This window comes from Gymnoscopelus microlampas (assembly GCF_963454915.1).
Source record: "Gymnoscopelus microlampas genome assembly, chromosome: 6".
Classification (NCBI taxonomy): domain Eukaryota; kingdom Metazoa; phylum Chordata; class Actinopteri; order Myctophiformes; family Myctophidae; genus Gymnoscopelus; species Gymnoscopelus microlampas.
The window spans coordinates 29,089,703-29,116,014 of NC_139943.1; the positions used below are offsets into that span (position 1 = coordinate 29,089,703).

General features: G+C 41.1%; 1 protein-coding gene across 1 annotated transcript; it reads left to right on the forward strand.

Annotated features, from left to right (window-relative positions):
- Positions 1-278: 278 nt before the first annotated feature.
- Positions 279-26,143, forward strand: sntb2 (syntrophin, beta 2). The gene is made up of 7 exons (XM_084060455.1): positions 279-1,287; positions 12,696-12,915; positions 13,831-14,041; positions 17,741-17,883; positions 18,581-18,777; positions 22,360-22,550; positions 22,827-26,143. The coding sequence occupies exons 1-7, from the start codon at positions 531-533 to the stop codon at positions 22,917-22,919; spliced, it is 1,812 nt and encodes a 603-aa protein (XP_083916581.1). The 5' UTR covers positions 279-530; the 3' UTR covers positions 22,920-26,143.
- The last annotated feature ends 169 nt before the right edge of the window (positions 26,144-26,312 follow it).

Genomic DNA, 26,312 nt, shown 5'->3' on the forward strand with positions numbered 1-26,312 from the left:
CTTCCAGAACATGAAACGAAGAAAAAACCTTAATCAAGCTCAAGCTGTCCTTTGATGGACACCTGTCATGCGTGCCACATGTAAAAAAACAAACAAACAAAAAAAAACAGATTTTTGTCCACAGCGGATCTACAATAATAACTGCATAAAACCCCGCCTCTATCGTCATGAATAATTAATCAACATGTCTAAATGTCGATTGGCTGTCTCTGTCATCCGGCTCCGAGTTTACACTCCACAGGCTGACAGACGGCTCAAAGCTTCATCATCTTAACAACAAACCCTCCTATCCTTCCTATCCCGCCTGGATAAGTACAGTACTACAGACAGTTGTTTCTCTCTCTTTAGTTTAAGGCTCTTTTTTTCTCTTCCCTCTGTTTCCTGCAATCAGTGCGTATAAGTGGGTGTGTCGATGTAGGCCAGTGGAGCCGAGTCGGTGCTTGTGCGCACTCTGAAAAAGAGGAAAAAGTTCATGATGAGTTTAGTGTGAAACCAGCCCGCCTCGGAGCAGGCTACCCGACCCGTCCACGATGGCTGTTTGGACGAGAGCAGACAAGAACGGCCAACTGGACCTTCTGCTCCGGGACCGCTGGATCCGAGTGGCCGCCGAACTAACTCGAGAAACACTGACTTTAACAGCCGAAGCGACGGAGGCAACCGGACATGGGGCCAATAATAACATGGATTACATCAACTCTTCGGCGGGCCTACGAAACGGAGTGTCTAACGGAAACGACCCGGGCCTGGCGGCGGCTTCGGGGAATCCGACCCGCGGTCCGACCCAGAGTCAAGACCAGCATCCCAGCCAGAACCACGGCGGGCGAGGGGGGCGCAGCGGCAGCCCGCCGCCGGGGCGCGGGGGGGGGATCAACAGGGGCCAGCAGCACGACGGCAACTACGGTGTAAACAGCCCCGGCAAGTATCCCAATAACGGCACGAACTCAGATTTTGGGAGCCCGGGGTCCAGTTACGGCAGTCCCGGGTCAAGTTTTAGCTCCAGGCAGGGCGAAACTCCCATCAGTTTGGACGGGTCGTCGGAAGCAGTGCGTAAAGTTCGAGTTGTCAAGCAGGAGTCCGGCGGGCTAGGGATCAGCATCAAGGGCGGTCGGGAGAACAGAATGCCCATCCTCATTTCCAAGATCTTTCCCGGGCTGGCGGCCGACCAGAGTCGGGCTCTCCGGGTGGGAGACGCGATCCTCTCGGTGAACGGGAATGACCTCCGAGAGGCGACGCACGACCTGGCGGTGCAGGCGCTCAAAAAGGCAGGGAAAGAGGTGACGCTCGAGGGTAAGTTTGTCCAACGCAAGAGCGGGGATTTATTGAGGCCGAGATTATGCTCACTCTTCAACTCACTTGTCTGCTTGTAGATAGATGAATGACAACAAGACGATATATTAATCAAAGTGCGTTAGTGTCCATCAATATAGTGGTTCTCAACCTGTGGGTCGGGACCCCCATGGGGGTCCCCACATGATTTTTGGGGGGTCCCCAGATGACAGTGAAGTGACAATTTAAGGACTTTTAAGACATTTTAATGCATAAGAAAGAAAAGAAAAAAAGACAATTACTGCATCAAAAGTAATCAAAAAACTATGCTATAAAAACTGGTCCAACATTGGCCAAATTGTCAAATAAAATAAGAAAGATGAAAAACGTTTGAAAATAGTCGATCTACAATAGCCGTTGTGAGCTTATGTAGATCTGCTATTTTCACTATTTATCTGTGGAACCGAGTCAAACAAGTGAGGGGGTCCCCAGTTCAAATATGATTATTATTTTGGGGGGTCTTGGCCTGAAAAGGTTGAGAACCACTGACGTCCTGTGTGCCCCAGCATGTTGCTAAATGACTGTAATTATGAATTTTACTGCCCAAGTTTATTGATGACCGTTGTAGTCATTCATTCATATATATATATATATATATATATATATATATATATATATATATATATATATATATATATATATATATATATATATATATATATATATATATATATATATATATATATATACATACATACGGTGTAATTTCACTGACACGAGTGCAATTCCCGTGACACATAAACTGTAGGCTGACCAGCCACACACTAGTCAAATCCACATAAACAAACTGCAGCCTACAACTGTGTTGTTTCTGTCTGAAGGGGGCGGGGCCATGCTCGTGGGCTGTATCAACAGAAGATGGCCTTTGATTAGTGTAAACAGGAAAGTAACCACAATTGTGGTCACAGTCAAAGTTAGTTACACTGCATATGAATGATTGTGTTTTTTTAAGATAAGAGGTCATTGTGTACATGACATGAGTAAATCAAATGTCTTTCTCTGACTCCACACTGATGTTGTCAGAGAGAGAATGAAGGGGGAGGGAGAGAGAAAAGGAGAGAGACCACATAGCCCTTGGGGTTTGGAAACTTCAACTCCAGGAATGGCTTAAATGCAGTGCCTAATGGTTTGGAATGAACACTGGATGAATACTGAGCAGCTAGTTTTAGGAACTAATCAATGTGTAGCACATTTCCGCTCGTTTCAACAAGCCAAATAAGGCCTCTGTTTTACTTGTTTAATCCATTTGGAAATCTTCAAAGGAGAAGCAGGTCTGTCAAGTCAAGTCGGCCACACTCTCTGTTGATAGTTTTGATAATCAAATAGATTTTTAAAGCATTAAATATGATTGAAAAATACATAATGTTTGATACTTGGGATCTTTTGTGCTGCTTGTGCTACTAGTGTTTTTAAAGAACGAAAGTGGTAGTGTGCAAAAGTCGCATTGACAATATTTTCCATTGCCACATAATGTTTCCAGACAAGGACAAAGGTCCTCCAAAAGTACAATTTTATTTTAACAATGTCCAGGCGGTAAATGGGAAACATTACATGAGATACATGTTTCCTGTTCTACAAAGTCCAATCATGGGTCTCTTGTATGAAGGAATGTGTCAGTTGCCTGTCATTGTTTGCCAGTTTGACAGATGCATAGTTGTGTTGTTTGTGAATTGACTTTGCCTCTCTCACTCTCCACAGTCCCTCTCTGAATGTCCATCAGGCTCCCAGTCCTGAGGATGTTTGGAATGGGGTTTGAGTTTCTAGACTGCGGTGCCATGTACACAATACATAAACCCCCAGATATTTTGACAATTAGCTGAGGCACCCCACATTCCTGACCTCTGGTTGTATCCAGACTTATAGGGCAAAGGTCAACACTGATGGTTACAACCTGGATTTTACTATTCCATGTTTGTAACACACGTTCAAATTCAGATCATTGTTCCACAAAGAAGAAATAACTGTGTGTGTGTGTGTGTGTGTGTGTGTGTGTGTGTGTGTGTGTGTGTGTGTGTGTGTGTGTGTGTGTGTGTGTGTGTGTGTGTGTGTGTGTGTGTGTGTGTGTGTGTGTGTGTGTGTGTGTGTGTGTGTGTGTGTGTGTGTCTCAAAGTTGGGGTGTATATGACCCTGTTGTGTGCAGTGCTGAGTGGCAATTGGGGGGGACCAACTGTTTCAGAGAACTGAAAAACACAAATAACTGTCTGAATTCATGTCTGAGGAGGACATACTGCTTCTCTGTGTTTTCAGGAGATTGTATGCATCGGCTTCCATGATTGGCCAACCCGACCCGTCGGCTTGACTGATTGGCAGAGCTTCACATAACGTTTGTGCCGCACAGTCATTATGGGTGACAGCAAATGTAATGAAACAGAAAGATGGAAAAGGCCATAATATGGAAGAATGTGATAGAAAGATGGCAGTGATGGAGGGAGATAAGAAAGGCATTGTTATCCCAAGGCGAATCTACAGTAGGCCGGGTAGTCTCAGACCTAGTATCAAGACAAGGAAATATGGCCTCTGCCCCAATAACTGTTCCTCTGCCACATGGCTATACTGTTACCACCTGTGAGTAGGTGAGAGATAGAGAGATATGTGAAACTTCTACTGTGATGTCATCAAGTAGAAAGGAAGTGAATATGAGAACAGCTAGGTTAATGTCAAAAACCAAGCAGGTTGCATTTCCTATTCTGATTATGAACTCCTAGAGTCACATGATTCAAATTAATCCCATTTGTGTATTACATTTTACTCATCCAAGAACAAGGCGGTCTTTTTTAATTTGATTTAATCCTTGGATTAATCTAATTATATAATATTAATTAATAAACAGAAACATTTTATCGGTATGTTTGAAATGAGTACAAGGAAATAGCTTTGAAATATGTTACGTGACAATGCAACATTTATACTTAATCGATGCAAGCCTCTTTACAGAGAACATGAATGTACACCTTTTTATGCAGCATGCTCACCACTGGATATTAAGGAAGTATTGTATGTATGACGTTGTTATTTGCAATGTGAGGCTGAGGTCATAATATTATCATGGGCACTCATATATTTTAAACAAGGTATGAAGGTAACAGTCATGGGTATACTGTATATGCTAACAATGCTCCCGTAGTGCATGACATGATATTGCATTAAAGGAGTAGCTCATCCAAAAAATGACTTATTTTCTATGAATTACACACCCCATGAAGCCTTGAATTCATGGAGATTGTTTTGTTTTTGGCGCATTCCTGAGCCAATAATTTGATGACCGGCGGAGTCTCCGGTAGGGTCTCCTACTGGACACTCCACTGTTCATCAAATTTGTATATTTTGCTGAAACATTTTTTGCATGTGACATGCATACAGTATTTTAGAACAGGACATGATGCTGCCAGCTTCCACCCCTGTATGACCAGCTGACTGACAGACACAACACAGTCCCATATGGTTGTAACAATTGAAAAAGGCTGGTCGTTTCATACTGCTGACATCTTATTAGGCCAGCCTGCTGGTCAGTGGCAGGAGACACAAGATGAGCCCATTGTGTGAGAAATTGGAGGAATAAAAACAGCACATGCAGACAAAGAAGCCATTGATGAAATGGGGACAGCCCTGATGAGGAACAGCTATTTTCTTTTGTTCAAAGGCCAAAACTAACCGACCACCCGTTAATTCAGTTGCTCTCCTCACTGGGTGATATGCCATGTTGTATGAGTTTGCAAACCCTGAAATAGGCCAGGCAAGATTTTCAGTGCGGTCTTGCAATTTTACGGCAAAGTGGGCCTTTGTTTAGTCCAAATGTCAATTATTGTATCTGGATCCAAGTCGTAGCTTAACACGGCCTGGAGATGGACATGAAACATGAGAGGGGAAAAAAAGTCTCAATTGCATGCTTGTATCACCACATCTCCAGAGTATTGCCATTTATTTTTTTGCTATTTTTACTTCATGCTGAGTCTGACTGTTTTTGAATCTTATTATTATATTTTAGAAGCTGTGAACACAATAATTTCACTGAATCTCTAAGCACAAGAATTTCAATGCCTGAAAAGTTGTCACAGCCACAATGTAAGCATGTGAAGAAAAAAAACTTAAACTATAGTATAAAACCAAGTCTATGTTAACCACTTAAGCCCTATTTTCCAAAATGTCAAGATGTTCAATTTGCGACACGTTGTGAGCTTGTAGATCTGCTATTTTTTAAAAACAATGTACTGATGGCAAAACGGGGTTTCATGTGCCAACACCGGCACATGAAACCTTTCTGAACCAGGTCAGAGAGGATGGAAGTGAGTAGGGGGCAGGTGTGACTTTGTGTGTATAAGGTGGCAAGGGAATTTGTGTGTGTGTGTGTGTGTGTGTGTGTGTGTGTGTGTGTGTGTGTGTGTGTGTGTGTGTGTGTGTGTGTGTGTGTGTGTGTGTGTGTGTGTGTGTGTGTGTGTGTGTGTGTGTGTGTGTGTGTGTGTGTGTGTGTGTGTGTGTGTGTGTGTGTGTGTGTGTGTGTGTGTGTGTGTGAGAGATCAATGAAGTGTTGATCTGCAGTTTATCCAGTCTTGTGTATGACATTGTAGGTTTGTGAGAAGGTGCATAATATATTTTCATCATGCAGCTGTGTATGTATGCATGTGCTCACATGTGTGTATTTCAAGGAAAGCCCCTCGAGAGCGACGTAGAGCAAAGTACTCCTGCAAACCTCCACTTCCCTCCCATATAGTACACACACACACACACACACACACACACACACACACACACACACACACACACACACACACACACACACACTCCATTGGAGCATTCTCACACATTGTTCTCATTAGGGGTCTGGCAGAAACAGACTGGGGGAGGGGGGAAAAAAGGGAGATGGGAAATGGGTGACAGAAGAGGGAGACTTTTTTGTGGGGGGTGGGGGGGTTAAAAGGGGGATAGACAATTGGGGCGAAAAAGTAAAGGGAAGAGTGGAACATAAGACGTATTTGATGGGGAAATGGATGAATAGATGGAGAAAGAGTGGTATTGGCCTGGCTGCATGTTTTTTTTTTGGGTCAGTTGAAAAGAATTATGAGGATAGGGTCTGACTCACTGACTTACTGCCTTGTAAGCTATTATTCAAAGCCATACGATGATTACTGTGTGTGTGTGTGTGTGTGTGTGTGTGTGTGTGTGTGTGTGTTAGCTGGGGGATGGACATAATGGCACAGACTGAACATAGGCTCACACACCACAGCTAATGCCACAGCCAAATATGTGTCGAGTCAGATTGTTCTGCTTTTTGCATTCCTCCTCTCTTCTCTTCTCCTCTCTCATTCTCTGGCTGTGGGCAGTGAGGTATGAAGGGAGAGACAGACGAGTTGGCCATGTGGGACGTTGTTGGATGGCTTTTCTGAGTGTCTCTCTCTAACTCTGTCTCTCTTGCTTACTGTGTCTGGTGCTTCAAACACATGCATCATTGTGAACCATAAAGTTGATGGACAATGGACATGCAGAAAAAGGTGTGCATTAATTAATGCCCGGTCACTCCTTAACATGAAGACACACACACACACACACACACACACACACACACACACACACACACACACACACACACACACACACACACACACACACACACACACACACACACACACACACACACACACGGCTGATGGTCCTCTGTGTGCAGGCCTAATTAGAAGCAGAAGGGGAGCTGAGTGACAGCCCTGATAGATGTAATGAGTTCTTTAAACAGCACTGGTGCACTGACAGAGGCAGAGAGCCAAGCTTGCAGGTAGAGAGAGAAGCAGGCATGCGGTTACATGCAACTAGGCTGACAGTAACTGTGTCTCAAAGGCTATGTGGACAGTTCAGAAACCTGCCTACAATGACATCATCAGTGGGCTAATAGAAACTAACTTTCTTTTCCTGGAAAGTTGGCATGCTGAAATAAATGCCAATACAAAAATAAATAAAATGAAGTTTGAAATCTAGCTTGAAATTACCAAACCTGCCTACCGATGATTTATGTGGTAGGCCTCCCTATTTTTTTCATCAAATGACCATCGGTTACAATAACCTACTATGGCCAATTGCATTGGCCTATAAGCTGGTTTTCAGAAATAAACAAAGACAGTAAGCATGTGCATCTTTTACATTATTGTAACTAAACCATTAAAGACGTGGTGAAATGAAAAATATGTTTTTCACACATACTTTTTGTAGTATTCTCTAAAATTAGATTTTTAAATACTTCCTGTAAACGCAAAATGGAGAATAAATAAATACATATTACACTCATACCATACTAAAATGTAGTTGCTATGGGTAGGGTTTGGATGACAATATAGCCTTTGCAACAGAAATTGTTTTATGATTTAAAAAAAATAATAATAATACAAAAACAAAGTAGGGACATATTGGGAGCCTTACTATAGGAGTAATGTGTTCAGCTTTTCTTCCCAGTGAACACTCTGGCTGCATCAGTTGCAATGATCTGAAGGAGCCTATCATCAGTCATTTTGGAAGTCCAGCGGAGTGGGCATTACTGTAATCTAATCTGTTGGAGATTAATGCATGAACAAGTTTTCAAGAGTCAGACTAGAAGCTTCTACGTTTTTTATGATGACACACTGCGCTGGTAATATTAGCAAAGAAACTCATGAAAGGCAACTCACAGACAGGAATAATGATTCATACAGTGAAACATTAACATGTATAGCCATAAACCTGCTGTATTTTACCTTTAGTACAAACTGGAACTGTTACTTCTAATGCCTGCTTAATCTTCCCCAGCCTGTCTGTGACTAAAGTAAGATACAGTAGATCACTGACTGAGTTGAACACCACAGACAGATTCAGGTGATATTGTATATGGTAGTTACAGTACATAGTAAATTCCTGAGTCCTTAATTTCACTCTGAAAGTGCAATAATGCAGTTGTTCTCAAACATTTTCATGCCAGTCGATTATGCATAGCCATTGTCCCCCATTTTAAAATTTGCCAGGGACCCCATAAGATTTGTGTCGTCAAATATTTTCAAGATAATTCCAAAATGTTCACAATTTGTCAAGATCTTCTTTCAAATGTTTCAGAAAATAGCAGATATTGGTTATTTGAATAGCTGAAGAATAGAATGGTGTTAAAGTGTTCAATCAAATTTTGATGGTATATTATTAACTCATCTTGCTTGGGACCCCCTGGAACACCCCCAAGGACCCGTGGGCTTATCCAGACCCCATTTTGAGAACCACTGTAATAATGGACCGTTTAGTGTAGTGTAGGGATGTCAGCCCAACATAAACTTCAAAGGACAACAAAGCATGCTAGTCTGAAAAAAATCTGACTCATGGGATATACAATTAGGCTTTCAGTTTGTAATCTTTGTACTTTACAGTTGATAATATAGCATATTATTTACCACAGCCAACTTCAAAATGAAGAGTCAGTCTGGGTAAGTTCTTACTTTTTAGGACTTATTTAGCTACTTATTTCATTTTGCTCCCATTTATGTCAACAGCAGTCAAGAAAGGCCGCGGGGCTTGTGTTTCAGTGCTCATCCAAATTCAGTTCTGGCTGTATATTGTACTGGATCTTTTCTTGTTTTACTGCCCGTTTGTAACTTCTTTTTTCTATTCTTATTATTAATACTTTGTCTCCATCAGGCCGAAGGCGTGGCCGAGACTATGTTTTGTTGCCCCCTGTATGTGTATCCGTCCGTCCGTCTGTGTACAGCTAATCTCTGGCACCGTTGGACTGATCGGTGTGGAACTGTGCACACACACTCCCTGGAGGCCAGAGCAGAACATTTTTCACATTGGCCTGTTATAGCGCCACCAGGAGGCCGAGTTTTGCTAAACTTAATTTTTTAAATATATATTACTCCTTCAGATCGGTACATATTATCTCTATAGTCATGTCATCAAGACGGACCTGTCCGATGTTTCATATTTCATCCTGATTGGCTAAGATTGGTTGGGGATGTAAACAATGGCAACCCGAGATAGACATACTGTAATGGCTGTTACTTGTACCAGCACAGCTAGAGCACTGGAGACTGTGGCTGGAAAATATCTACGCCTAACATCTTCACTGCAAATGTGATTATTAGTCTGAAACCACGGCTGGCTTCCTTCTTTCTTGTCTTACAGATGGGCACACACCCCCACCCCTCCTCTAACTCTCTTGCTCTCTCTACTAGAGCTAGGCACATAACATTTTCAGATGGGGGGTCTGCAGCCAAATACATATCATCATGAGAAAGTTTGAAAACCACTGATTTTGAAGGCATTTGTAGAATTGGCCTCATGTCTTAATGGGTTTATCAAATCAGTTTTTTTGTATTGTTTTGAAAATGTTGCACTTATTGGCAAAATATCGGTCAAAACATCGGTAATCTGTGGTCTAGGATCGGCATCGGACCCAAAAACCTGGCATCGGTCGGACTCTCTTCTGTACTGTAAACATAAACCATAAACACAGCACAGGCACTATGTAAAGTGAGTGTGGGCAGTGTCATTCACTTACTCCAAAGTACTTACGTATGCAGAAATATGTCTCCCAAACATTGGTATGGGTCATGTGGTTTATGAGGGTGAGTAAATGAGGTTCTGTTACTATACCAACATTACTTCTATGAGTTCTGAGTCATACATGAGTTACAGTAAATGGTATTGTGTGCGCACACACACACACACACACACACACACACACACACACACACACACACACACACACACACACACACACACACACTTTTCGCTTAGATGTAAACACACTCACAGCCACACATTTTGATACTCTGGTTCTCCATCTCTTTCACACATATATAGATCAAAGCACACACATTCACCTACAGTGACACAGACCTGTGCACTCATCCCTTATGACACACACACACACACACACACACACACACACACACACACACACACACACACACACACACACACACACACACACACACACACACACACACACACACACACACACACACACACACACACACGCGCGCACACACACAGGCCTGCGTAGTAATCTACAGACCAGTTATGCTTTCCAACCTAATATCCCAGACATTCAAGAATGACCTCACCTCTTTGGAGCCTCATCTCAGGTTTCAGACAGAGTAGAAACACGCACGCATGCACGCACGCACACGCACACAGAATGAGTAAAGTTGAAAGTGAAAGAGAAACGATTGATAGGGAAAGAGAGAGATTGAAAGGAAGGCTATAAGAGTTGTAGAGAGTGAGCAAGTGATGGTGGTTTGTTGGGAGCAGGAGGTGGATTGGGTCATGGGACCAAATTTGGAAACCAAATCCATTATATTGGACTTGGAGCCGGAGCCCCTCTTCTACAAACAACAGACCTGCCAAGCTCACAGCTGTACCGCCAAGTTAACTCAGTTTTTCAAACCTAATTCCCCTCTGAAGTGCAATACATACTTATTAGACATTGAAGTAGGTAGCAGGAACTGTTTATTTAAAAAATACCTATCCAAAATATGATTAATATCCTTCTTTTCATTTGGACAAAATACTAATAAATATCTCTAAAATTACATTTGGATGAACACCAAATGTGTTCATAGTTAATTTAGAGTAAGGTCATCTCATTTTCCAGCTGTCCCAGCTTCATAGCATACTGTAAACACTGATCTTGATAAGCTAAACAGGTAAATCTATCACACTGAAATCATCAGTGTTTGGATTTGATTCTAGTTAATGGAGATAAATTAACACCCAATATTTTGTAGGAAAATGTAATCCACTGAGCATACAGTATGACGTACAACTGTAATAGTGTGTTAAAGCATCTATTTATTACTGTGATAGTGTGTAAGTGAGCATGCTGTTTCTTTTTATGTGTTGAGACCAAAGACACATTTCCAACCTGAGTTGGACAAGAAAGTTTTATCTCATCTTATAATGGGATTCCAGATCGTCCAAATGCATTTTATTTTACAGTCCACTTATGGCTACGTTTATGGTTGGCCACACCATACCTTATATCTTAAATGACTGATGAATGTCGTTGATGTCGGGTGGAAACCTCATATGTCCAAAACTGTTACTTGTCAGGAGTTGAATTCAAAAATAGATCTGCAAGCTCAAAACGCGTCGTGATGTGACACGTTTTCAACTTGCAGATTTGCTTTTGATACCTTTGTTTAACACTGTAATATGATCAAGTTGGGCATTAATTTACAAAAAAATAAGAAATATTTTTTACAGGGTTGGCAGGTTTCGTGAGAATATCAGTATATATCCTAAAACCCAACATGAAAAATAAATTGTGATACAATTGTGGATTGTGATTTTGACCAATTTTTTTTGCCATATTGCCCTCCCCTAAGAATAGTTACATCAGCATGCCCATATATGGGCAATTGGGTATATACTCATATACTGACAAATACAGAGATCTCCATATATGGCCATAAAAGGGATAAGGACTGACATACACACAGATCTCCATATATGGGCATATCTGTCACATCGGCAGTGGCACGTAGGTGCCGAACTCTAGACGTTCGGGCTGCCGAATTTCTAGGTGTGTACAATCTCACTCATGGTCCAACTATCAACACAATATCTGTTGCAAGTCTCTTGCTTTTAACTGTCACGCAACTAAAGATAAGGCAGGGTTGGAGTCGGGATAGTTTCTGCTTTAATTAAACAAACTACAGCAGTCTCATGTTTATTAGTACATGTGGGGAAAAGGTGTATCCAAGGTCACTGAAACATTATTCAAAAGTCCCTTTAATTGGCTCGGCTCATCGCTTTGACAACTTAAAAGCAGCATGTTTATACTGTAGGTATTTAACTGAAAGTATTCTGTCCCTCCATCTCACCCTGCATTGCGGGGGTTGAAATTGGCAAACAGAATATTGGGTAATAGTTTTTTGATAATATGACATTTTGCTTCATTGGGATACTTAACAGAACGCTGGACCATTAACCTTTTTGGGGCGGTGTAGCCGCCCCCTTTAAGTGAGTTTTGGACACCGACCCAAAAATTTGTGTACCCCCTAACCCTTCCATTGTTAATGCAAATCGATACTTTTTTCATATCAGCCAATCACATTACAGCTAGTGTCATCACCACTAACTGTAATGTGATTGGCTGACTTTGCAAATTCAGGACTGTGATTGGCTAGCGAAACACATGACACATGTGCAGCCCTATGAATAGCAGTATGGACTTTAAAAAAAGTCATTTATCCTTTTTTTAAAGTGAGTCATGTTGTGATGACCACACACCGCCCACTTCACACTGGGTGTGATTTTTTATGTTTTATTAAGTCTTCTTGGAGATACACATGCACATACATTATTTGTAATGCTATCTTCAACCCAAAAGTGCCATTCTTCATCCCTCTGTGTTTCCTCTGCAGTGAAGTACATCCGTGAGGTGTCTCCACTCTTTAAGAAGCCGTCTCTGGTAGCGGACCTGCCGTGGGATGGCATGCGTCCCCAGTCCCCAAGCTACAGTGGCAGTGAGGACTCCGGCTCCCCCAAACACACCAGCTCCTCTGCCTCTAAGGACAGAAAGGTCATCAGTCTGAAGATGTGCTTCATCAGCAGAAACCTAACCATGCCGGACCTGGAGAACAGGTCTAAGATGTTTTATATGGCACTTCTGTTTTTATGTGTGTGCGTGCATGTGTGTGCGTGCTTGTGTGTGTTTATTTCTGTGTGAGTGACCGAAATACCTGATTATGTGGGAGTTTAGGTGTGGTTGGATATGTGTTTTGCAAGTGGGTGTGGGAGAATTGTTTTTTTTTCCTACAGAACTTACATTCATTCGTTTGGAATGCTAGGCATGTGAGAGAAAATTAATTAGAAAAATAAATAAATAAATAAATACAGTAGGTGGCTCACCTGGGGGTAAGAGTGCATACCACATAAATAGACCTCCTCGTCTGGGTTCCTGGCCTGGCTTTCAATCCCATCTGAGGCTCTTTGCTGCATGTAATCCCCCCTCCCACCTTTGCTGACTCTCTGTTCAGTGTATAAAAAATAAAGCAGAGCCAAATATTTTTTTTTAAGTAATCGTCTGTGTTCATGATGCATTTGTAGAGGTATCTGGCTATGTTGTCAGTTATTATCATCCAGTGGACATGTCCTGTTAGGTCAATGGTACGTCAGAAAGCATATCAATCACAAACCCAGCCTTTGTTTGAACTGGGTGAGAGGTAAAGGGTGAGCTGATTAGTCGGCTGTCGTATCAGTTTGCAAAAGCCATATTAGCCTCAGAGCATGGCTGCATGATCATATACACTTAACACGTGTGTGTGTGTGTGTGTGTGTGTGTGTGTGTGTGTGTGTGTGTGTGTGTGTGTGTGTGTGTGTGTGTGTGTGTGTGTGTGTGTGTGTGTGTGTGTGTGTGTGTGTGTGTGTGTGTGTGTGTGTGTGTGTGTGTGTGTGTGTGTGTGTGTGTGTGTGTTCCCTTCCCACTTTCTCTCATTCCTTGCCCGACAAGTGTAGATATGTAAAGACAGCTCATCATAACAATCTCTTCCCATCTAGGTTGCTGGAGCTCCATTCCCCTGACGGACAGCACACAGTGGTGCTGCGCTGCAAAGATGGCCCCTCTGCCAACTCCTGGTTCACTGCCATCCACACCAACATCGCTGCCCTGCTGCCACAGACCTTGGCTCACATCAACGCTTACCTGGGTGCCCCGACCAACACCTCCTCACACCCCCACCTCAAACACATTGGCTGGATGGCTGAACAGGTATTTTATTTTGGTGTTGTGAGCCAATAGACAGCCGTGTTTTCAACGGAAATGTGTTATTCACAAGAAAACACTTTCACATGGCGCACGGGCCACGGCAGACAAACATGACACATGCACACAGATTATGGGCTGGGATGTATTCAAAGTTGCAGTTCACACATCCCAACTTGGTCAGAAATATAAATGTTTGATCAATTATGCCCCTGTCAAGTATTTTTCTCACCCAAAAAACATCTAAATTTATAATGGCGTTTTATAGCACCTTGAACATGGCTCTTTCTGTGCCCTCATTAACAATTCCAGGATCTATTAATTATGCCATTATGCCAGGCCTGCTGGAACAACGCCTCATGAATATGCTAATATGCCACGTCCCTGGAATCAACATGCAGAACCCCCCCCCCCCCCCCAAAAAGAAATAATAATAATAATGATGATAAATAAACATCTCGGTCACCCGTGTAGGCTGTCACTATGGCAAAATGCTATATTAGACCAATTATGCCTTATCAGGGCTCAACATTTTGAATATACTTTTTAATGTATGTTTATTCATTTTAATGTATGTTTATTAATTAGAATACCTAAGTCATGAATGCATTGCAATGTAAATATAGCAACATAGTTGTGTCATAATGTTACAATGTAGGCAGTGGTAGAATAAAGGTTGTTTCATTGAGCCGATCTACAAGCTCACAACACGATGTGGATGCGACGCGTTGTGAGCTTGTAGATCGCCGGTATTTGCTCAGGAGTCAGGACACCGTTCAAGAGAGCATACATCTGGAACAGGCAGGCCTTTAAAGGAATTAATCTCGTTTCCAGAGGGAAGCAAGTGTGTCAGGCTTGCGCACACGCGCCGCGCGGGAACGGCTGACTAGAGCCGTGATTCTTTCACATGCTTCTCTATTTACTTCCTAGTTCCAACTCCACTTCCTACTTGTTGCTGTCATGCTGTCATGTGGGCCTCTGTCCAATCAGAGGCTGAGTACAGACATTTATTTTAAGCAGGGAATTACAGACACGCTATGTTTATTCAAGCCTTTGAAGAGGACGTGATTGGCGTGTCCCTGATGATGTGAATGAAGTACCTGAGTCGCGCGTCACGCCCCACACCTGCTTTCACAGAGAGGGCTGTCTTAAGGCCAGTTTTGGAGCTAAAAATCCATATTAAGGCTTTAGAAAAAAGCAGAGTGCCAAAAACCACCAGGATTTTCATGACATGATTTTGTGTGGAGTGCGTCTTTTAGTAAAGGTTATACTTCAGGTCTAGGTACGTTTGTGAATGGTATAAATATTTTTTGTATTGCCATTTGACTCACGTATGCTCTGATTAAACTTGCTGTTGTGTTATTTTTATTTTTTTGTTAAAAAGTTAAAGCTCTATATTCAGTAGAAAGAGTAGAAATGGGCTTTTTCATCACCCGAATCCACGTGTACACGTTCATTATCCATCAACCATCCAAACGCTTTGATATATCATCCTATTTATAGATCCGAATCCGCACCGCTAACCGCACAGGATTCTAAATGGATACCTACTTGTACAAACAATGTCACTCACCACTGTCGCGATCACCAATGTAATGTCTGTATACATCCATATCCATGGTAACAACAAGCCCTCGTCTTCCATCACTTTCTCACTTCGCTTTTCATAAGATATATCCAGTCGTCGGCGGGGTTAAGAACTTCACTAAATCACTCCCATGACAAACTTTTATTCCTCCCTTCTTTTTTTTAATTTGTTTTAAATCCTCCATTAAGTTTCTCTCTCACTATAGCATTAGCTGCCTTTGCCGGCAAGGGGTCCTCCTTCCGCTTCCAAACAACAACAACACAGTGCATGCAAAGCATGTGTAGTAGGCGGCTAATTTGTGCCTGATGGAAAATTACGTAATATTAAAATACTACAAACGCACACACAGCGAGATTTTGTGCCTTTTAAAAGCTATAATAGGTGTTTTTTCAGTGACAGGGGTTTCCCGTCTCTCCAGCTCTTTAATAACAGATATACGGTACATTTTCACGTGGGTCACTAATTTCATCCAATCAGGAGAGGGAACCCATTTATCAGCTTCAGTTTTATAGTGTTCTAGTTCCACATTTGTTTGCTTATTTATTTGTTTATTACATCAAGATTCACTTGGATTATGGATTATGGATTTCTCTCCCCTGAATGGATGAAATTATTATCCCACCCTGAAAAGGTATTTTATTTACAGAAGAGCTGGAGAGACGGGGAGACCCCTGTTACTGAACACACATTCTGTAGCAATGATTACTATCAGAATATAGAGCTATTTAACACTTATTTTGATAAAGAAAATGAGGGAATGACAGCTGATTACAGCTGAGCGTATGCAACTTCCGTGCCATGCTCTCTCATTATCAGTAAAAAACATTGGAAATGGGGTTGATTCAAGAAAATAGCATAAATTAACACTGTCCTTGAAATTATAATTGTTTATTCATTTATTTTATTTTGTTTTTGGTTATCACTAACTGGAGGTCATCATCCAAATGTTTGATTACTATCACATCCATTGTGCACAGCCTCACCTCAGATACATATAGCTGACACTGGCTAAACCAGCCCTTACACATTTTGTCCCCATAGACTAATATAAGGTCTATATGCCAATACATGATTATCATGTGAAGGAAAATAAATTGCCCAGCATGTTAAAAGGAAGCATGAAAGTGAGATGTAACTGACGTGTAATACAGTAACTGCTACCTAAACAGGAAAGGCATGTTTTCCTGGAACAATTAATCTTGAACTTAAAAAAAAAAGAAGAAAAAAAAAAGGTAACTGCATGAACCCAGCGTTACTATTCTGGGGCAAACATTCAGTGAATATAGAAATACAAGGTCACAATGCATTGCATGGCAACACGTGAGCTTGTAGGTCGGCTGTTTTTGGCGAAGATATTTGGTGTAGAGCGAAGACAGGAGGGGGCCTAGTATAGAGCCCTGAGGGACTCCGGTCAACTAAGAGTTTAAGTGGTTAAGGGCCTAGCCATGCTGGAGTTTTCATTCAAGGCCTTGTTGAATCAATGTATGTGTGTGTGATTTTTTTTTCTTGGAGACATAGCCTGGGTTGACGGGAAATACTCACAAAGTCAATAACCGTTTCCACCACATTAGCCACTTCCTGGGGCCCTGTGTACTCAAATCACTCACTCACTAACAGACTGTCACTAATTAATGTCACTAAGTTACCAAACGATCAAAAATCTAATCACTCAGGCATGACACACATTCTGGCATGGCAGGCATAAACAAACACACACACACACACACACACACACACACACACACACACACACACACACACACACACACACACACACACACACACACACGTTGGTTTTGCACACATTTGGGGACATTGCATTGACTTACATTCATTCCATATAGCACATTACCATATACTAAACCCAATTTGACAAACTAAACCCAATTTGACATGCGGATCCCAATCAACTGGTTTCATTTCCAGCATCTGACCCCAAACTATGACACACACACACACACACACACACACACACACACACACAGACACACAGACACACACACACACACACACACACACACACACACACACACACACACACACCCCCAGGCATATATGTTTATAAAAGCTAAAAATAGATGCATCAGTGTTTATGTGTCTAACCTTGTCTTCTATAGGTCCAGCTGGATGGAGGACGGCACCAGTTCAGGCCCATTGTCATGGCGCTGACAGAAAAAGACATCTTGCTCTTTGAATCTGTGCCCTGGAGCAGAGAGGCGTGGTCCATGCCTCTGCTCACTCATCCATTACTAGCCACAAGGTGAATTTATACTTCATACTATTAGGCAGTGGTAGAAATAATTAGGCTGTCACGATCATGAAATCTTAATTGTCGATTAGTTGTCACACATATATCTGTGATTAATTACATTTCTGTTTGGCTTTTAGGCTTTGTAAACAAAAGTTGCATAACTTAAATATACAAAAAAAAATGGAATAACTGAAATGGTGCACAAAGAGTTGCATCACAAAACATTGTGAGCTTGTAGATCTGATATTTCCCCAATTTTTTTTAACATGTTTGAAAATTTGTTTTTTCATCATGGAAACAATTATGAAGATTATGCAAAAATAATTGCGACGATCTCAAATAATTGCGATCAGGCGATGATGTAATAATTGTGACAGGCCTAGAAATAATACTGATATTGTTGTACCACTGGCGATGCACACATTCTACCATATTTTAGAGTAGGCTGTTTTTTCATGGTTCTTACAAATCATTTTATTAAGTCAAGACATTTTTGTATGGTAAAATCCTGTAATATACTGTTTTGTTGTGCTAATGACCATGCCATATTAGTTCAGTCACTGCCCCTATGTAAAAAAAAAAATCGTCATTTTTTATCGTAGAGGCATAAGTTTGAAATAATCATGATATTGTTTTGAAGTCATATCACCCAGGTCTACTAAGTACTGTAGAACAAAGTATAAATCAAGGTTCTCGCTGTCTTCAGACTGGTCCATTCTGGCAGTGCCAGGAGTTCCCCAGCCCAGGGTGCAGACCTGGTGTTTGCCACGCGGACAGGCACAGGACGGGGCATTGAGTCGCATGTATTCCGGGTAGAGACCCACTGGGATCTGTCTTCATGGACGCGGGCTCTGGTACAGGGGGGACATGCTGCTGCCGAGCTCATCAAAGAAGTCTCCATCGGTGAGATGGATGGGTGCATACTATGTTATGTGTGTCTACATGTGTGTGAGCCCATTTAGTCCACACAGTATGTTCAATGCATAGTTCATTATGTGTTTGTGTAAGTGTTTACAGTGGGGGTATATTACTGTATTTACACACCTGCATCGTCAGATGTCTACTGTTAGCCAAGCTTTGTCACAGTCATCAGCACAACTCAGTTTATCTATCTGTATCTACAGTATCTATCTGTCTGTCTTAAAGGACATCGAGAGTGAGTTTGTGTCACATGCGAGAATGTACTGTTTTTAAAAGTAGCTTCCCCCCCCCGTTTAAAGTTGTTCAACCAATACTTTCCATGTCCTATATAGATCATTCATTGCGAATGTACTGCACTGATGTAATGCATCGTTTGTTGGTTTGGTAATGTCACTGAAACGTATTCTGAGGTGAATAACTGTGCTTACAGTAAAGTCATAGGTGTTCATAAGGCAGGCCTGGTCTGTCTCTCTGCTGACAGAACACTTCACACTGGCATCCAGAGTAAGCTGGATGCCAGTATAACATGAACCCTGGGTCCATGAAATTCTTTTTAAGAGTAGCCATAGGCCATACCCTTAATTAAACAGGGAAGTACACAGTCTAATCCTCTTAGTTGAACTCTAAGAGTGCACAAATTGAACCAAGTGGACCGCTAAGTCTTAAGGTGACTCCATCAAACAGACTACTTCAGACTACAACAGACTGGTAGTCGGTTGGCAAAAGTTGGCATTTAGTTCAGCACAAACTGTCAGCCGATGCGCTAGTTGTGCTAATGCATTAGAGATGGCAGCGCTGATCTGCAAGATCCTGCCAGTATTGCCAGGTCTGCTTGTTATAATCGACTTTAGGCTTGTTTCCCTGTAAAGTTGCTTGTAAATAGCGTTTTTTTTCTCTGACGTGCGGTGGTGTACATTTACTCAAGTAAGTAAACTTAAGTTTAAAAAAATGGTACTTTTACTTTACTGGAGTATTTCCAATTGTCTATACTTTTACTTCTACTCCACTACATCACAGAGGCAAATATTGTACTTTTACTCCACTACAGTTATTTAAAACTTGAGTTACTTTGCAGATATAAATCATTACATTAAACATACATTAACCACTTTAGCCCTATTTTATACCTAGGCTATTTGAAAATAGCTGATCTACAAGCTCACAACTCGTTGCATCGCGACACGTGAGCTTGTAGATCTGCTATTTTCAAACATTTTAGTACTTTTACTTTTGGTACACTAAGTACATTTTGATACCAATACTTTTACTCAAGTACATTTTAAATTCCGGACTTTTACTTCTACATTGGAGTATTGATACTTTCACTTAACATTTGAGTACTTTTTCCATCACTGCTGACGTGTACACGCCATTTTTTTAAACGTTTTTTTAGATTAATCGAAAATAAACAAATTAATTAATTCATTGAAATTAACACCCAGAAAATTGCCAAAACTGAGCACATTTCGATCCAGGCCAAATCTCATTTGAAAAAATATATTAAGAGTATATGAAAGCCATTTAAAATGTTTATACTATTGGAATCTTACACACCTGCTCCCAAATAATGAATTACATCACCAGCAGGCAGCGCAAAAGTAGGTCAAATCAATCAATCTCTCTCTCAGAGAGACAACGAGAAACAGCGAATGTAGGTTTTCATAGACCTGGTCGCTTGTTTCTCTCACATAATCTGACCACACCGAAACCCCTCTCTCTCATAGAGGTATAATATAACTAGAGGGCGGATTGCCCCGCCCCCAGCTATTCATTTCAATGAAATTGCTCAGTGGCGTTTTGAAGCACCCGGAAGCCTGCCAGAAGTAGAATTATTGAGACGTTTTTGGGGACATATCGAGCAGCCATAGAGTTATGAGCATGCGCACTAGTGTCCTTTTTGCGTCCTACGGCAGCCCGTGTGTCAAGGAATGAACGCGAGATATTTATTAAATACACTCGAGATGCATATTTATATGTAAATGCATATGTATTTATGTAAAATATGTTTACATATTTATATGTATATATATAAATATCTCTCAGTATGTTTTGCTCGTGCATGTATTTCTCCCCGCCTGCAGTTCCAGCTTTGGCCACTAGGGTGGCGGCTTCAATGTTTCTCAGCAACTCTGGGGGCTTGCTCTCTCTCCCCCTTCTTCACTACTCCACGGCTCTTCCAGTTGGCCAAAGAACTGAACAAGTCCGGTCCCCCTCAGTCGGCCGAAAAGGTCCCGACCGACCCCCAGACCGACCCCTAAACAACTCAACGGCGATGTCCAACGCTTCCCAACGATTTCCGACGCCGAGTCGGCTCAAAATCGGTGCGGTGGAAAGCTAGCTTTATATGTTCAACATCTCTCGCCGCTACCTGAAATGGCAGCTCTTCAGCAAAGAAACTCCCTCCACCTTGTCAGCATGTGTTCATATGTATAGCATCATGTTCTTATTTTTGATTGATTGGTTGAATTATTTATTGACAGGCAATACAGGTATAAATACGTGGTCAAAAAGATAGATACAAGAAAGCTTGAAAGCTTGTTTCCATTGGGATCCTTTCGATTAAAGGGGGGGATGGTTGGAGAAAATTAAAAAAGATGGACATGAAGTTGCATACAGATATGCAAAACGCAATAACAAAAACAATAATATATATATCAAATTAGCATAAACGGATGTAAAAAAGAAAAGCCTGGATGATGCTACAATTTGGGCATAGTTACAAGTGAAGGAGAGAGAGGATGGAAGTGCTATTCTAACTGTGTCTTTATGCTCTGCTTCAGGGGGTTTGTGATCTCAGTCTGTGTCATGCTTTCACATATGTTTATAAGCATCACAGGAGTAGAGCCACACCGCCAAAAACGATGCAGTGTCATTGCAATAAATGTTTTTTATCTCAACAAGAGCTCAACAACTGACTGAACTATGTTTTTGTACATAATGACCTGCCACTGACCCAGCAAAAGTAGTTTGTTTCCTATTTGGGACAAATAAATTGAACTTGGCAATGCTTTGGGTACAATAATAACCAGGATGTTGGCTGGAACACCTTTAAATGGGATTAGGTTTATTGCTCTTTGACAGTGCAATCAGCTGCCAATCAGCTACTAGCTATTGTAATTAGCCATACAATCATCTATGAGCATACATACTGTACTGTATGCAATTTATGTGGAGTCTCCTGTCACAGGAAGCTTCTGACAACTCGTGACTCTGTGCGACATTTGCTCTCTGGTACATTACTACAGAGAGAAACACTGTGTAGGAAAAGCAGAAGTCTGTGCCAGTGGAGGGGAATGTTTCCACTCAGTTAAGAACAATAGTTGGCTGCAGTAACAGGCCTGGAAACCGTTTGTCTTTTTCCTTCCATGTCCCGCTGCTACATAAACACGGTGGTGGAGGAACATTAAAGACATTTCAAGTAACAGTAATACACATGGAAGTTCTACAGATCCTGGATTATTGAATCACCTCTTACAGTATATCCTATTGAGTTCACCTACTTTCTGACTCAATCCTCTGTCACACACACACATTCTTAAACACCACCATCCCCTATGTCACCAGGCTGCACGCTGAACAGGCAAGACGTTCGGCTGACACTGCACTATGAGAAGGGCTTCACTGTCACGCGAGAGCCAGCGGATCCAACAGGGGGCGCAGTGCTGTTCAGATACCCATTTGAGAAGCTTAAGATGTCCGCTGATGATGGAATCCGAAATCTTTACCTTGACTTTGGTGGTCCAGAGGGTGAAATGGTATGTTACTGGCATCTGAAGACATTCAACATTTTTCTCTTGCAGTTCTTTAATTCATGTTTTACTTTTTGGTTAATGTCGCACAGATTCATTGTCCTGTGTATATTGTGAACAATATGCTTCATGCCTGGTGTGGCCAAATATTTTAAGATTATATATATTGTAAAATTTGTGCATTTTCCTTTGCTTTCTCCCATCTCTTGCTTCCTTCTTACCCCACCCCCTTCCTCCTTTCTTTTATCCAATCCTCTCTCTCTTCCTCCCTCCATCCTGCAGGTGTTTGACCTCCACTCAGGCCCAAAGCCTGTGGTGTTTGTTCTGCACTCCTTCCTGTCAGCAAAGCTGACCCGCATGGGCCTGCTGACGTGAATGAGCAAGAGTTAACAACTGGCCTCCATGGGACCAGGCATAGGGTGGAGGGTGAAGTAGTCCCAAAATGCTGATCTGGGGCCTATTTAGCTATTTCCCCCATATGCCGTTTATGTTAGAAAAGGCTGTGGAGAAGCTGAACTCAAGTCAGTGCTTGCAGGGGCCCCAACCCCTAGAGTGGTTGTGTGATTGTCTCAAATATGTGCCTTCCTCTTCAAACTTCTCCTCGGCCTTCCTCATAGACTTTCCTCACATGGTCAAGGACAAGGGACACTTTACACAAAATGCTGCCGATGAGGTATTATAAGACATTCTAGACGTATTAGAAACAGTCTGAGCTCATTATAAATTTTAGAATGTGACATAGAAATGATATCTGGCTACAGTCATACTAGTCATAAAGAATCAAATGATTGCAATTGTTTTGATCTTAAACAATATTTTACTTATTCAATGATAAGTTGTAGTAATGTCAGAATAATGCAAATATGCTATAAAGTCCTTGTGATGCCTCATGAGGAACATTGAGTAAAGTGCTCCCGCAAAGTATTAAGGAAAGGAAGGAATTCAAGCACAGCCAAGGACAGATGAATGAACGTTCCATCTTTTTACTCTGCTATGCCTATCATTCCATCACAGCCTTCCATTGTACCAAGGACTATTTTTATGTATTTGTTATACGTTGTGGTGGATGAGAAATAGGATGTGTATATGTGTTTTAGAGTTAGCATGCAATTTTCTTGGAGACTGTGTGCTGTGATTGGTGTGAATGGTGAAAGGACTACAGTATGTTGGTGTTTACCCTGGTTGGCATGAAAGAACTTATAGTGTTTTATAGTGTGTGTGTGTGTGTGTGTGTGTGTGTGTGTGTGTGTGTGTGTGTGTGTGTGTGTGTGTGTGTGTGTGTGTGTGTGTGTGTGTGTGTGTGTGTGTGTGTGTGTGTGTGTGTGTGTGTGTGTGTGTGTGCGTGCGTGCGTGCGTGCGCGCGCGCGCGCGCGCGCGCGTGCGTGCGTGTGCAAATGTGTTTTAATACCACATGCTTCTGTTGGCTTGATAGTGTGCCTGTTGTCTGAAAGACTCAACTCTAAGCACATTATCTCAGATTACTTTATAATCAGGACTGCCAACTGTGCCTTTTTACATGTAGTCAATGATACTCCTCGTAATGTTTTTTTTTCCACACGATAAATCATTTTGAAACAATGTAAATTTTCAACATGCACAGCAATAGTATTACTCTTATACTGTAAACGATGTTACTTCATGTTTATTTTGTTTCATTTTTATAAGTGTGTGTCTTCGTTTAGCATGACTTACTGACATTGAACTTCAAATGAGCTGTGTATCATTTATGACATGGCAGTGTAATGTTCACAACACTGTTGTGAGCTTGTAGATCTGCTATTTTCGGTGCGCAACATTGCGCACAACCAAGTATAAGTCAGGCATTATTCGCCCAGTCATCATTGCTATTATCTCAAAATTGCTTGCTTCTCCATTCCTTGTTGCCTGAAATTACTATTCTCCTTTTACCATTCAAGTCTAAATCCACAAGAGCAACATTTCTTTTTGGCTTGAGGCCCAGATTTGGTTTCTGATCTGTTTCAAATAGGTCCTCAAATGACAGCAGTACTGGTATGTTTCATTTTACCAGAGACCAAACTTTCTAAGAACTGCTGTAGCATAGCAGTAGTTGATGCCTATGGCCATTAGCTTATTATGGCATTTCCTACCTTGTACTTTTTGGAGCATTAGCCTAAGAAGGTTTCATGTGTATAATAACCATTATGTGAAACTGAACATTATGGTCAACTGCCATCAAAATAAAACTACATTGACTCACAAAATAAGCTAATTTCAATGCTTATATAGCTATATAGGTTCTCCATCATTGTTCTGCAATAGACAGCATACCAGTGCACTAGCTAATCTAATTACAAGTGCTCCTTCAATTCTCAGTTGAAGTTTATCAATGTCTGTACTGAAATGAGTTATGATTAAGAGTATTAACTATATCATTACGCTTAACAAATGTTCACAACCTTCAATTGGTCAGTGGTGTATAATCATATTTCTAAATGGATCCTTCATCCCCAGTTGAGCCACCATGTCCTTTTGGGCTTCAGTGTAACATTCTGTCCATTTTCTTATATTGTGAAGCAGCACATCACATCAGCACATGTTGGTAACCTCTGGCTGACCCGTAGGCTTCATATTTGGACCTTGATATCTTAACAGTCATGTTTTGAATATTTTACCGTTTGTATGAAAAGAGAACGGTATTGCTGCATGATTACACTTACACATTCTTTATTTTGTTCCTGTGAAGTCTCACACTGACATCTTTCCTTCATGAAAGGCAATTATTGCAACTGGTACTTGTGTAGCATGGTAGTTGTGTATTCCTGAAAATCTGATTTGGACAAGGGGATTTTCCCTTGGCTGAGAGTAAATGCCTGTGAGAGATTAGTTATGGATACAAAAAGTGATGAGCATTATTGCCAACCATTGTGAATCCCAATTATTTCATTTTACTTTCCCCCATGTACTACTTTGCTGTCTTGTTACTGAGGTATACAAATTATACATCCATACCTAGAGGCAATATTGGTAGTTTTCATTACCTTTTACATTTTCACATTTCTCTATAACCTGCTGAGCAGACTGTTAAAATATTCATGACTTGCAGTGACTTAATCAACTCCAACATAAGAGAACTATACATTTGGCTCTGCTTGAAGTGCCAGTACAGAGATTAATTCTGAGGTGATACCTCGTTTCGTTCAACTACAGTACTCATTTTTAGCTTGGTGTGCTCACCCATCAAACTCCTTTAAAACTGAATGTATGTTGTTGTTTTTTTCAGATAATTCAATCTGACAAGAGTCAATCATTTGTAAGAAAATTTGCTTCTGTTGTCATTTTATTTCTTCTTTTTTTGCAACAGTGTCTATCCTGTCTATGCAAACTAAGTAATGCTTAATTTCTTTCTTTTTTGTCTTTGTTTTTTTTTTACCAAAGTTAATATCTGTGGCAGCTTGCGTCCAACACAATCATTTAGCAGATATTAAGTCATAAAGACATAAGTGCTATTAAAGAACCTGTGATGTTCAAAGTATTTTAGACGTTCTACCAAGCCTGCTTTCCACTAAATATTATGCAATGTATAATAGCAGTGTAATAATCTTAAATGTAAATATCTACTAATAAAGCTTTTAAAAGTGTGTTTGTGTGACTTATCATGAAACATACAAAATATAGGTAAGCTTAATACACACATTTTATAATAAATAGTTTAGAGAAAGCATTTCTCAGTCATTTTATACTTTGGCTCTCCAAAAACAGCAGATATACAAGCGCATTGCGTGGCTCTTTGTGCTGCACTATGAGCTT

Excerpts from the sequence above, each read along its gene's own strand:
- sntb2 (XM_084060455.1), top strand. The coding sequence starts at position 531 with ATGGCTGTTTGGACGAGAGCAGACAAGAACGGCCAACTGGACCTTCTG. Across the intron at positions 1,288-12,695 it reads GAAAGAGGTGACGCTCGAGG|TGAAGTACATCCGTGAGGTG; the intron begins GTAAGTTTGTCC and ends TTTCCTCTGCAG. Across the intron at positions 18,778-22,359 it reads CATCAAAGAAGTCTCCATCG|GCTGCACGCTGAACAGGCAA; the intron begins GTGAGATGGATG and ends CTATGTCACCAG.